A 12,807-nucleotide genomic window follows, 5' to 3' on the forward strand; every position below is an offset into this window, starting at 1 on the left:
CACTACTACACGTGAATTGCGCACGAAAGGGTGGTTTCACGGCAGTGTGAGCCACATTGCCGTGAAACCATCTTTTCATGCGGCTTATAAGAGTGAAAATGCACATATTCGTTCGTTTCGTGAAACTTCGAGTACAGTTGAACCTTGATATAACAAAATAGTAAATGTGAGAAATAACTTGGTTTTGTTGCAAACGTCTCTACACGCGGTTTTGATATTTCCGCAGATGTAATGATGTTTGAAATTCTTAAATTCTTCAAATTCCGCTATTGGCCAGAAAAATTTAGCCCTCAGAAGGACATTTGAGGTTTCTTCTGACACCAAGTTAGGATGGCCATAACCAGGTGCCGCCCCGGAGGGGGGGGGGGGGGGCGTTATCAAGGAAGTTGGAAGAATGGAGGAAAATATCAAGGTACAGAGTAGTAGACAGCAATGTGTCACAAAAAAGAAAGAGAAACAGAAGCAGCAAATTAGATATATAGGATGGAAACAAAATCACCGAGACGCACAAAGGCGGCAAAAAAGAAATCGGAAGGGAAACCTGCATGATAACACAAGGGGCAGCACTTCGCCATTTGAAACCCATGCTGGCTGTTTAAGAGCAAAAAATATACTGGAGCAAATATTCACAACAGGATGACGCTTCCATATGCTGCAGCAAAAGACTGCAAATGACTCAGCACATCGCAGTGGAATACCAAGTGTAATGAAGAAGACGTGCACGCTGCAGAGCTCCGCAGCCGGATCTCCAGCGCTACTCGGGAGAGGCTCGTGCTGGACGTTGTTGATGTTTACGCTGGCTAGGCCTACGCTCCTGTACCGTCGCGTCTTACAATTCCTGTTGTCGACGCTGTGTTTCAGTTCTTTATTATAATTGGTGGAGGTGCTTGGTAAAGTATCACCGATTGGACTGTGCATCTGCGCAAGCTCTGCCTCATAAGACTAACCAAAACATTATATTTTACGTCACATCATTCAACTACACCCGATTCTTCCGTATTTCGTCAGCGGGTTACCCACGTGCCTAGGATTTTCGACACAATCCTCTGTGAAGTGTTTCAGCCAGTCCATCTCACTGAACACATACAGTGTGTTCTTTTTTTTAGACAGTACAGACTTTTTAATAAAAATTCTATGACAGTCAGGCTCCTATCGTTTTCGCACATTAACGCTATGTCGAGGCGGAAATACTCTCCCGCAGCGAAAATGACACTGCTGCGACTAATTAACAAAAACTCGTTAATTAACTTTTTGATAATTGACTTGAGGGCGGGTGTTTATATTACAAAGGTGTAGTGCGTGCCAATTTATGGCATATCTATTTTTTTACTAATCACAAAAAGTTTCACGTAGTTCAAGATATTCATAATCGAATTTCAAGGCCGAAATCGAAACCGATCGCGCCTGGCGAGCACAAAGCGCGGCGGAACGCCGGAATGACACGTGGCAGTGAAGTGATGAAACTTGAACGAAGGCGCGCCAAAGCAGCATCTGGTCAGAAAGATCGGCATGCATTCTAAAATGCACTAGTAGACAGCTCAATGTTTGCGTGCGATGGGTGGTGCCTATCTGTTTCTTTCTTAAGCTCTCAAGCTATAAAGAGGCGCGAAAAACTATTTTGCCTGTCTGAAAGAAGAAGCACCGCAGTGGCCGCCCCTGAGTTTTATGCTTCCCAGACAAAGAAAAGGTTGATATTGCAGTTTTCTTGGGCACAGTTCGAAAGAAACAGATAAACATCAAACACTATGCGCGAAAGTAAGGCGATGCGCGGGCACAAGTGAGATGACTTGAAGCTTTTCACGGAAACATACGGCCGCGGCGCGCCATCATTCAAATTTCGTCACTCCCATATGAGGGGTAGTTCCGGTCTGACGTACAGAACGGTCGCGCTTCGTGCGCGCCGGGCACGATCAGTTTCGATTTCGACGTAGAAATTCGATTATGAATATCTGGAACTACGTGCACCTTTCGTGATTTCTAAAAAATAGGTATGTCATCAAGTGGCACTTACTACAACTTTGTAATATAAACACCTGCCCTCAAGTCAAAGTTAATTAACGAGTATTTGTTAATTAGTCGCAACAGTGTAATTTTAGCTGCGGCAAAGTATTTCAGCCTCGACGTGGAGTTCGTGTGCAAAAACGGCAGGAATCTTACTGTCATAGGATTTTTGTTAAAAAATCTGTATCGTCTAAAAAAGAAAACACCCTGTATAAATGTTGTGCTGTTCCCAAATCGTAGCAACTGAGGAAAGACGGGCATCCATAACCACGGCGTGCTTTCGAGGCCGAGTGGCAGAAGAGCTCTCAAGGCAAACGCTCTCACTGCGTTCCTCGTACCTTCGTACTTCAACCCTTCTTTCATAGGGGCAGCGCACTGCTCCACAAACTAATAATAACCAGCGGTAGCACATAGAACTACCGATGGCAACCAAGAGATGGCGCTGCGCAAACAGAAAACTGAAATGAAAACCGTTTTAAATGCGAAGCATTTCTTAGCGAACTTCTGCGACTTTGAGCGTATCTATCTATCTATCTATCTATCTATCTATCTATCTATCTATCTATCTATCTATCTATCTATCTATCTATCTATCTATCTATCTATCTATCTATCTATCTATCTATCTATCTATCTATCTATCTATCTATCTATCTATCTATCTATCTATCTATCTATCTATCTATCTATCTATCTATCTATCTATCTATCTATCTATCTATCTATCTATCTATCTATCTATCTATCTATCTATCTATCTATCTATCTATCTATCTATCTATCTATCTATCTATCTATCTATCTATCTATCTATCTATCTATCTATCTATCTATCTATCTATCTATCTATCTATCTATCTATCTATCTATCTATCTATCTATCTATCTATCTATCTATCTATCTATCTATCTATCTATCTATCTATCTATCTATCTATCTATCTATCTATCTATCTATCTATCTATCTATCTATCTATCTATCTATCTATCTATCTATCTATCTATCTATCTATCTATCTATCTATCTATCTATCTATCTATCTATCTATCTATCTATCTATCTATCTATCTATCTATCTATCTATCTATCTATCTATCTATCTATCTATCTATCTATCTATCTATCTATCTATCTATCTATCTAGCCGCCTACGACTCTGTGCCCTCTTGGTCGCTTGGTTAATCGAATGTACACCAAAGTTGGTATGGCGTAACATGACTGTATGACGAACATAAATGACAAGTCATAACGTGAAAATCATGACACGCATGTCATGTACTGCATGATTTACATGCGACGCTCATGGTGCGCTGGCGGCCGTTTCGCTAGCTTTATGTACACCAAAACTGGTATCTTGCGACGTGACTGTGTGACGAGCATAAATAACACGAGTTAACATGAAAATCATGACACGCATGTCATGTACAGCATGACTTACGTGCCACGCTCATGGTGCGCTGGCGGCCGTTGCGCTGGCTTGATCTACCCCGAAATTGGTATTGCGTGACGCGACTGTGTGACGAACATAAATAACACACGAGATAACATGAAAATCATGACACGCATGTCATGTACAGCATGACTTACGTGCCACGCTCATGATGCGCTGGCGGCCGTTTCGCTAGCTTGATCTCCCCGAAATTGGTATTGCGCGACTGTGTGACGAGCATAAATAACACGAGTTAACACGAAAATCATGACACGCATGTCATGTACAACATGACTTACGTGCCACGCTCATGGTGCGCTGGCGGCCGTTTCGCTGGCTTGATCTACCCCGAAATTGGTATTGCGTGACGTGACTGTGTGACGAACATAAATAACACACGAGATAACATGAAAATCATGACACGCATGTCATGTACAGCATGACTTACGTGCCACGCTCATGATGCGCTGGCGGCCGTTTCGCTAGCTTTATATACACCAAAATTGGTATCTTGCGACGTGAATGTGTAACGAACATAAATAACACGCGTTAACATGAAAATCATGACACGCATGTCATGTACAACATGACTTACGTGCCACGCTCATGGGGCGCTGGCGGCCGTTTCGCTAGCTTGATCTACCCCGCAATTGGTATTGCGTGACGCGACTGTGTGACGAACATAAATAACACACGAGATAACATGAAAATCATGACACGCATGTCATGTACAGCATGACTTACGTGCCACGCTCATGATGCGCTGGCGGCCGTTTCGCTAGCTTTATATACACCAAAATTGGTATCTTGCGACGTGACTGTGTGACGAGCATAAATAACACGAGTTACCACGAAAATCATGGCACGCATGTCATGTACAACATGACTTACGTCCCACGCTCATGGGGCGCTGGCGGCCGTTTCGCTAGCTTGAACTACCCCGAAATTGGTATCTTGCGACGTGACTGTGTGACGAGCATAAATAACACGAGTTAACACGAAAATCATGACACGCATGTCATGTACAGCATGACTTACGTGCCACGCTCATGGGGCGCTGGCGGCCGTTTCGCTAGCTTGAACTACCCTGAAATTGGTATCTTGCGACGTGACTGTGTGACGAGCATAAATAACACGAGTTAACACGAAAATCATGACACGCATGTCATGTACAGCACGACTTACGTGCCACGCTCATGGGGCGCTGGCGGCCGTTTCGCTAGCTTGATCTCCCCGAAATTGGTATTGCGCGACGTGACTGTGTGACGAACATAAAAACACGAGTTAACATGAAAATCATGACACGCATGTCATGTACAGCATGACGTACGTGCCACGCTCATGGGGCGCTGGCGGCCGTTTCGCAAGCTTGATATACACCAAAATTGGTATCTTGCGACGTGACTGTGTGACGAACGTAAATAACACGAGTTAACATGAAAATCATGACACGCATGTCATGTACAGCATGACGTACGTGCCACGCTCATGGGGCGCTGGCGGCCGTTTCGCAAGCTTGATATACACCATAATTGGTATCTTGCGACGTGACTGTGTGACGAACGTAAATAACACGAGTTAACATGAAAATCATGACACGCATGTCATGTACAGCATGACTTACGTGCCAGGCTCATGGTGCGCTGGCGGCCGTTTCGCTAGCTTGATCTACCGCGAAGTTGGTACTGCGCGACGTTACTGTGTGACGAACATAAATAATAGGAGTTAACATGAAAACCATGACACGCATTTTGCTAAACGACATACAAGACGATGTATGCAGCTCTTTGCTGGCTGCTTCGCATTACATCGATTCCCACAATGCGTGGGATCTGACGGCTTTTTGTATTGCTTTTTTTTTAGGTGAAAATAAATGGGTGCTTTGCCGAGCCTTACCGCAAACAACAACCATTTACCCTGTTCGCGGCCCCGAAACGTTGTGACTCTTTCTGCTGTTACATTACCGTTATACTACTACTCGCCTACTAGACCTTTTCACAAAAGCTGCATCGATCCACCATTTTCTTTATGATCACACTGTGATCGCAAGCTGTAAATCGACACCCATTAATAAACAGGACTGAAAAGCTGGCACCCACATGGAAAGCAGAAATCAAACCTCTGCATCCTATGCGAAAGAGGATGCAGTTATTACAAGGATCAGACAAACTGGAGCTTACATTGCACTAGACCAACCACGTCATCAACAAAGTGACAGCAAAGCAAAGCACTCCCCTTCATCGTCAAGCCATCTAATATGTATCTGATGGCAAGTGCGAGCAATTTTACCTCGGAGATGGGAGACTATGTGCGACACTTGCTCTCATGTTACTTCCTACATCTTCAAGCAGTGCACACGCACGAAGACACAAAGAACTGATGACACGAGCGCGGTATATACGTTAGCTTTATGTATATATATGTTGTTGTGTTGAATAAAAAAAAATGAGTTGATAGTAAGCGCTCGTGTTGTGTGTTCTTGGCATCTTTGTATATGCGCTGTTTGAAGATGAAGCTATACCAGCTAGCCCAAATTGCTACGCCACTTCCTAGCCATGAGGTTCACGTATGTGCATTTTTAGTCGCTTATAATGCCATCATTAGCAGAAACAACACACTTATTGTTGCTCTTAGACAAGCAGACAACTTGAAAAAATGAATCTGCAGTATATTTCTTTGTGAACCTGACAACAGCCCTGAATCACCGGACAAGGTGTCGGTTTTATGGCACGGGTGCGGTTATGTACGCACAAAAATTTATTATTTTACATTAGTTATCGGAGATCATCGCGAAGATTTGCCAAACCAATACCACAATATTTAGTCTGCCTGGCAACACCTTGCAACCATCCAGCACACCCTATGTTGACAAAAAGACTGGTGTCCTTGCACTGCCACAAAGCTGCACAAAAGCAACTGTGGTGAATAATAAAGACTCCTGAACTCCATAACCTTGCCAAATTAAAAAGCAGAGGTTGAAAAGGACACCTGCTTATCAGGACACCAAGTGTTATAGGTGTGCGCTGGTGTGATCTGTAGAGGTTGGCATAAGACAGGTTATATAACTGGAACTTTTGCCATGAAGCAGCACCGATATACTGGGATAGTGCCTCACAGGGCCTTCCCAGCAAAATCCCACAGGCCACTGCAGCGGCTATAGAATCGTTGAAAAATCCGGACCGTTGTATGCTACTAAAACTTAAGTGCCCTGCATGAAATCTTCTGGAAGTCAGAAAAAATCGCACGACATTTTTTTGTAAAATAAGCTAAAACAAAACGTTCTAAGTACATACACATACTGCTTACTGTAATTAATGCAATCAATCTTCAAATAGAGGGCTGGCATCTCATAAAAGCTTTTAATTTCACCAATTATTACATTTTTCCTGACTCCACAACAGTCAATAACTATTTTTACCAGACTTAACGATGTAATTTCACAGTAGAGGGTAGTTCATGCTGTTTGAAAGAGTCCACCCTCGCCCCTACTTCCAGGCCGGAAAACCCTAATTAACGGCTGAAGTGAGTCTAGGCATGTAGTAGAGTGCTGAAATAAACCCTGCGCACATAAACTATGCATTTCTATCAAGACAATTATTCATTCGGTGCGCCTGACAATATATGGCAACTTCAGCCTCCGCCTCCACCATCCCTGGAGTCCCTGCTGTCTGATTCAGTACATCAAGCTCTCATACAACCTGCCAGCTTACATGATTTCGCATGCCTCCATCTATTTGCACTCAGCAAAAGTTTACGGCAGGGCACGCGCTTTGGTGCTGAAGTCGCCATTTACAAGACACTGTGCATGTCTTTGCAGCTGGGCAAGATGGTCGCAACTGGTAAAGTTGTAGCACGAATGGTGGTTAGGCATGAACATTATTGAAGCTCAATCAAGAGCTGGGCGGCAACTTCAATTTACTTGCTCACTCACCATCAGCTCAATCGAATAATGTCTGTTGAGCAGGCCCATAGCCAGGGGGGTGCCCTAGGAGCCGTTGCGGCTAAGCATCGGGAAAGAACGAGGCGAGGTGGTAGCCACCGACGAAAGCGCCAGTAAGAATTATCGCCGACAACCTTATCACAATAAGTATCTTAAGCTATCTGCTCGGGCACGCGTGTGGCGCGGCGCTACTTTAAGCCAACTGCACGCTTTTAATAGGTGACAATCTAAACTCGCTGGGCCGCCGATCGAAGCCGCACCTTTGTGCAGTACCGTGTGCAAGCACGCACTGCCTTGTGGAAACGAAAGCAGCTCGCTGCTGCGGAGTTGAGCGTTGCGGGTCACGGGCACCGAAAAACCTCGCTGCATTGATGCTATCATGCTAAACACATACGTATGGCGCAGCGAGCATAACTTTGTTGTAACCATAGTGCACGCTTTTATTAGACGGCTACCCGAACGCGCCTCCGTCTAGTGCCAGGACCACTAGAGCATCACGGATGCCCCTCGCTTGCAGGAAGCTCGTCATTACCATGTTAACCCACCAAGCTACTCGCCGCATCTGTGCACGGTGCGTATAAGTGCGTATACAAAGAACACTCCCACGGCAAATGCTCGCGTACGGTACAGCAAGGGGCCTAGCAGTGACGGCGTGAGCCGAGTAGGCGACGTGATGCACACAACTATCCAGGAGGCGATTGGCTCCACGCGGTCGTACCGCGTTTCAATGGAACTGTGTCAGTTTTCGCTTAGTAGCAGATCGTGGTACAGAGGTAAAGACGCGTCCACATATGCATCGCGGAAAGCCGATACTGTCCGCTCTGTTGCCATGTCGGTCGCTGCGTATCCCGGCCCTGCAATAGTCTCGAAATGCTCGTTGGCGTCGCACGCGCGCTATCGGACCGTCGTGCGAGAGTACAGAATCTTTTCTGCACTTCAGCGAAAAGAAAGAAAAGGCTTTATGGTGGGTACTTTAGGCATTGTTTGCTGTGGCAGTGAATTTATTTCTTTGCTGGCGGCGATGGCGCACGTCAGGAGATGCAAATTTGTACTTGGTGGTCAAGCGTACTACCTTTTAGTGTGTAGTTACGCCTCGTTCCCGACAAGTACGTATTAACGAGATTTCACTGTAGTTAAATGTAAAAGACAGCTGTAAGTTATTAAGGCATGCAAGAGTTTAACACCATTCATGACATTGTAAGCCACTTAAGTATTACCCCGCATCACATGCAAAGTGGGAAGCTTAGTTATGCAACCATTTAAATATGTGCACGCCAGAGACAGCTGCATAGACCAAATAAATAAAGAACGTGGTAGCTAAACTCTCTGAATTGTTGCTTCTAACTTGACATATATTTCATTAAACGGCAATGCAAATTCATTAAACCCATGTACTGTTCAAGCTACAGCAAAACTTACAGCTTCTAATATCTGCTCATCCTTCGAAGCACTTATTGATGGTGTTGATGATGGTGGTTGAACAAGAACAGTTGGTATATCAGCAGAATCAATAGGTGGTGCTTCCAAGATGGTCAGTTCGATTGCAGCAGAACTCTTGCTATCTAAGTATGGAAAACAAAAATGAGCTGTTAGCATACTAAACAGTTTACCCCTGCAAAATACTGCGTAAACCACTTACATCGAATATAACATGGCACTTCATAAATACAAAAACTCAATTTTGTAGCAGTGCCTTTTCTGGTGTTATTCCTTAGGTGCTTCATCAGTGTACAGAGTGACACACCAACCATGTTATCAATGGTAACAGCTAGCCAAGAAACATGATAAAAGTTGCACAGAATTCACAGAAAGTATCCTTCCAAAATTTTGGCCCCGTTCACCTACCTATAAAATTCAAATGTATGTGCATACCAGTTTAAGTGGCAGTGCACGACAAACAAAATCTATCCATGACGATGCAGAAGATAAAAAGCCTTGTAGACAAGGTGGGAGGTAAAAAAGAAAGGGTGCTACTACTCAGCGGGTTGCACAGCATCCAGCAGCGAAGCAATGACGAACACTGCCTCCTACACGTTATTATAATGTGCTTTAAGTAGCAATACAGTGAGTACAGTTCTTGTATGAATCATCAAGTGCCCCTATGCATCATAAAGCGCATCTCGGAAAACTAGAGGCACAGGCACCTAAATGAGTAAAATTACTGTTCAAACTACCCTTATCTTGTGAACAACTTAGCTCCCTTACTTTCAACATAATGATCATCATCATCAGCCGATTTTATATCCACTGCGGAATGAAGGCCTCTCCCAATGATCTCCAACTTGCCCAGTCCTACACAAGCTCGTCCTATTTCATTCTCGGAAATCTCTTATTTCATCACCCACCGTAACCCTCTGCTGCGCTCAGCTGCGTTTCCCATCCCTTATTACGTCACTGAAATTGACCATCAGCTATCGCACTACATGACCGGCTCAGGTTCATTTTTTTTTCTCTTAATGTCAACTAGGACATCGGGTACCACTGCTTGTTCCCTTATCCACTCCTCTGTCTTAATCTCTCAATATCATGCCTTTCATTTTCAGTTCCACTGCACCCTTCATGGCTCCTCACTTCTCAAGTTTCTTTGTTATCCTCCAAGTTCCCACTGGCAAAATGGACTGGTTGTATGCTTTCCACTTTAGGGACAGCAGTTTTTTGCCAGTCATGCCTGGGAGTGCCTGCCATCCTTATTTTTCGGTGCATTTCCTTTAGATGAGTAGGCTCCCCTGCTGGTAATTGACCTAGCCATACATAGTCGTGTACACATTCCAGGGCCCAGTTGCCAATTATGAACGCTCGTTCTCTTTCCAGGCTACCGGACATTATCTTTGTCTTCTGCAAATATATATTAATAATGTATCAGCCGCAATCATCAATAATTTTAACAGCATAGCCAGTGGCGTAAATCCAGTTAAATCACAAGGGGGGACACACATCTTGCCATGGCGGCCATTTTGTTTTTATATTTATTTATATAAAAATTAAAATCATGCTATGAAATAAAATTTAAGAAAAAACGAACATGGGTTTCCAGCTCATGTAATTGCACTGTTCTATTACAATGCATCTGCCCCTTATACAATACCTGTGCGAGGCCTGTAAAGTATATGTAAATAAAGTAAAATAAAAAATAATGAGTCTTCTCCAAAAGTGGTCAACCGGCAGTTGCGCTTTAAATAGTCTCACGCAGCTGAAGGGTATAGAACACAGGCCTACACACACTGTAAAATAAACAGGCATTAACAAAAAATGCTGATTGCACTATAGTACTTCACTATCAAGCAATTAAAATATATGGCGTTTGAAAGATAAATCTCAAGGGGGCACAATGCAACCAGTGTCCTCCCCAGCCTGAACACAAGTGCAAGCACCAACTTGTGAAATATTTATATTAGCACACTGATGCCAGTTACCTGGCAACATATTGTCAGGGACGGTAAAAAAAGGGCATGGGCTGCATCTCAGTTATACTTAAGACAGCAAGGAACATTGGGGCTCCCCCACTTATGAATAGTCTGTGAATAGCAGCCACCTTTTAATAAATATAAGCGTCATATTGAGGTTTTTGTCATGGCATGACTTATTTGTGAGGCAGGCACACAACCTTAAAAACTGCACTAAAATAAGAATATGCTGTACTTATCAGGAAATATGTTTACTTAGGAACAACTACTGTACCGCTGCAGAAACAGTTTTGAAAATTTTTAATTTTCTGAACAAGGTTGTAAAAATCCTGATGTGTATGACATAAAGGCACCTATCACTTCCAAGCGCTGCTTCTCAGGGGATCAGGAAATCACTGCAATTTCAATCAATGTATGAAGGTACTGAAAATACAAGACTGAGATGGAGCATGCGTAGGCCATACATCATGAACAGTGACATGATTATACGCATACAAAAGCAGAAGGCAAGAAGCGAGAAGGCAAGATAACCGCTGGTCATTATCAGTGACAGATTGGATTCCAAGAGAAGGCAAGCGCACGAGGGGGAGGCAGAAAGTGGGCAGATGAGATTAAGAAGTTTGTGGGGATAACATGGCCACAGCAATCACTGGAGCGGGTAAATTGGAGAAACATGGGGGAGGCATACGCCCTGCAGTGGGCGTAGTCAGGCTGACGATGATGATACAAAAGCGATCGATGGCCTTGTTTGAAAATGAAACTAGCCAGAATTTTTACTGTAAACAACGAGTGAGCCCGACATTTTTTATTAAAGAGAAATAAAAGTTATAAAAATGTGAGCGTACATACCAGTCAGAGGGACCAAAGTTTCATCATTGACAGTTGATGAGCTGGAAAACAATGTACAATGTCACTACACCACTACGCCTTCACTGGCAAGCAGAGAAATTACATTACCTTATTGCGTGATTTCCCGTACAGACTATAGTGTTGGGGGTCCAATCTATGACACACTGATTGAATACAGCGTCAGAGCTGGTGAACTGCTGCCAGTGATCATCACCGACTATCAAGCCCTATCCAATCAGCGTGCACGGAAACAGATAGTCCACTTAATGAACTCCTAGAAAGTACACTTTCCTCATCTTCCCCCAAGCATATCTATATTTATTGCAATATGCACACTAGGCATGTGCAATTATTCGAGCACTTCGAATATTCGAATGAATATTACAGTATTCGAATTCGCTTCGACATGTATTTAAATTATTCTAAATTTCGAAGTATTCGAAATGAACGAACACGCGTATATTAGACCGCATGCAACCCTCCTCCCGCCTGTAGAGGTTGTTTCACTGCAGCGTAGGAGTGCTGTGCCGTGAAAATACCTGTCCAGGAATAATCCGCACTGCCGCGAAGCCTCATTTCAAGGTTAAATTATTACCAGAGTCATTTAATACTTCTTATGGTCACGAAATTGCCGCCTCAGTTTCATAGAGAGCCAGCGGCCACCGCCAGAGGCGCAGCTGTGCATGAGAGGGTAAGGTCCCTCTATAAAGGGACCTTTGAGGGGGCTGTGAACGCTGCACTCGATGTGGCTGCGTGTGGGGCAGCCTCGGTGTTCTAGCATTCTTAACTTCCGCGACGGTCACTTCACTTTTACGTAGCTACCTTTAACGCAAAACATGCGTAAATGAGTGCCTGAGTGCGTCGTAAGCCTTGAAATGAGCACCCGGGCAAAAAAGGGCAGCCGCTCAAAACGTGTAGCTCGCGGTGGTTTCAGTCTAAAAGACACAAGAATACTGGATTTGAAGCGCCATAATCAGCATATGATTATGAGGCACGGCTGACTGGAAGACTCCAGATCCATTTTCAATCCTCTAAGGCCTTCCTTGAAACAAATGAAAATACACAGTCTTTTTCTTTTTTTTTTATCACCCCAAGCGAAATGCGGCCGCCGTGGCCTACAGAGCGCCGTTAATCTCGACACATTAATCGGTACCATTTTTAAATATTTGCCTAAAATTAAAT

General features: G+C 43.8%; 1 protein-coding gene across 1 annotated transcript in view; it reads right to left on the reverse strand.

The window, feature by feature from the left end:
• The window catches only part of LOC119399369 (uncharacterized), a 36,201-nt gene that overhangs the window by 4,505 nt on the left and 18,889 nt on the right, over positions 1-12,807 (reverse strand). The window contains exons 4-5 of the mRNA XM_037666191.2: positions 11,626-11,666; positions 8,792-8,934 (exon numbers count right to left, since the gene is read on the reverse strand). Of these exons, the coding sequence (XP_037522119.1) occupies positions 8,792-8,934; positions 11,626-11,666 (184 nt within the window). The remainder of the gene's footprint in view (positions 1-8,791; positions 8,935-11,625; positions 11,667-12,807) is intronic.

This window comes from Rhipicephalus sanguineus, chromosome 1 (assembly GCF_013339695.2).
Source record: "Rhipicephalus sanguineus isolate Rsan-2018 chromosome 1, BIME_Rsan_1.4, whole genome shotgun sequence".
Taxonomy (NCBI): domain Eukaryota; kingdom Metazoa; phylum Arthropoda; class Arachnida; order Ixodida; family Ixodidae; genus Rhipicephalus; species Rhipicephalus sanguineus.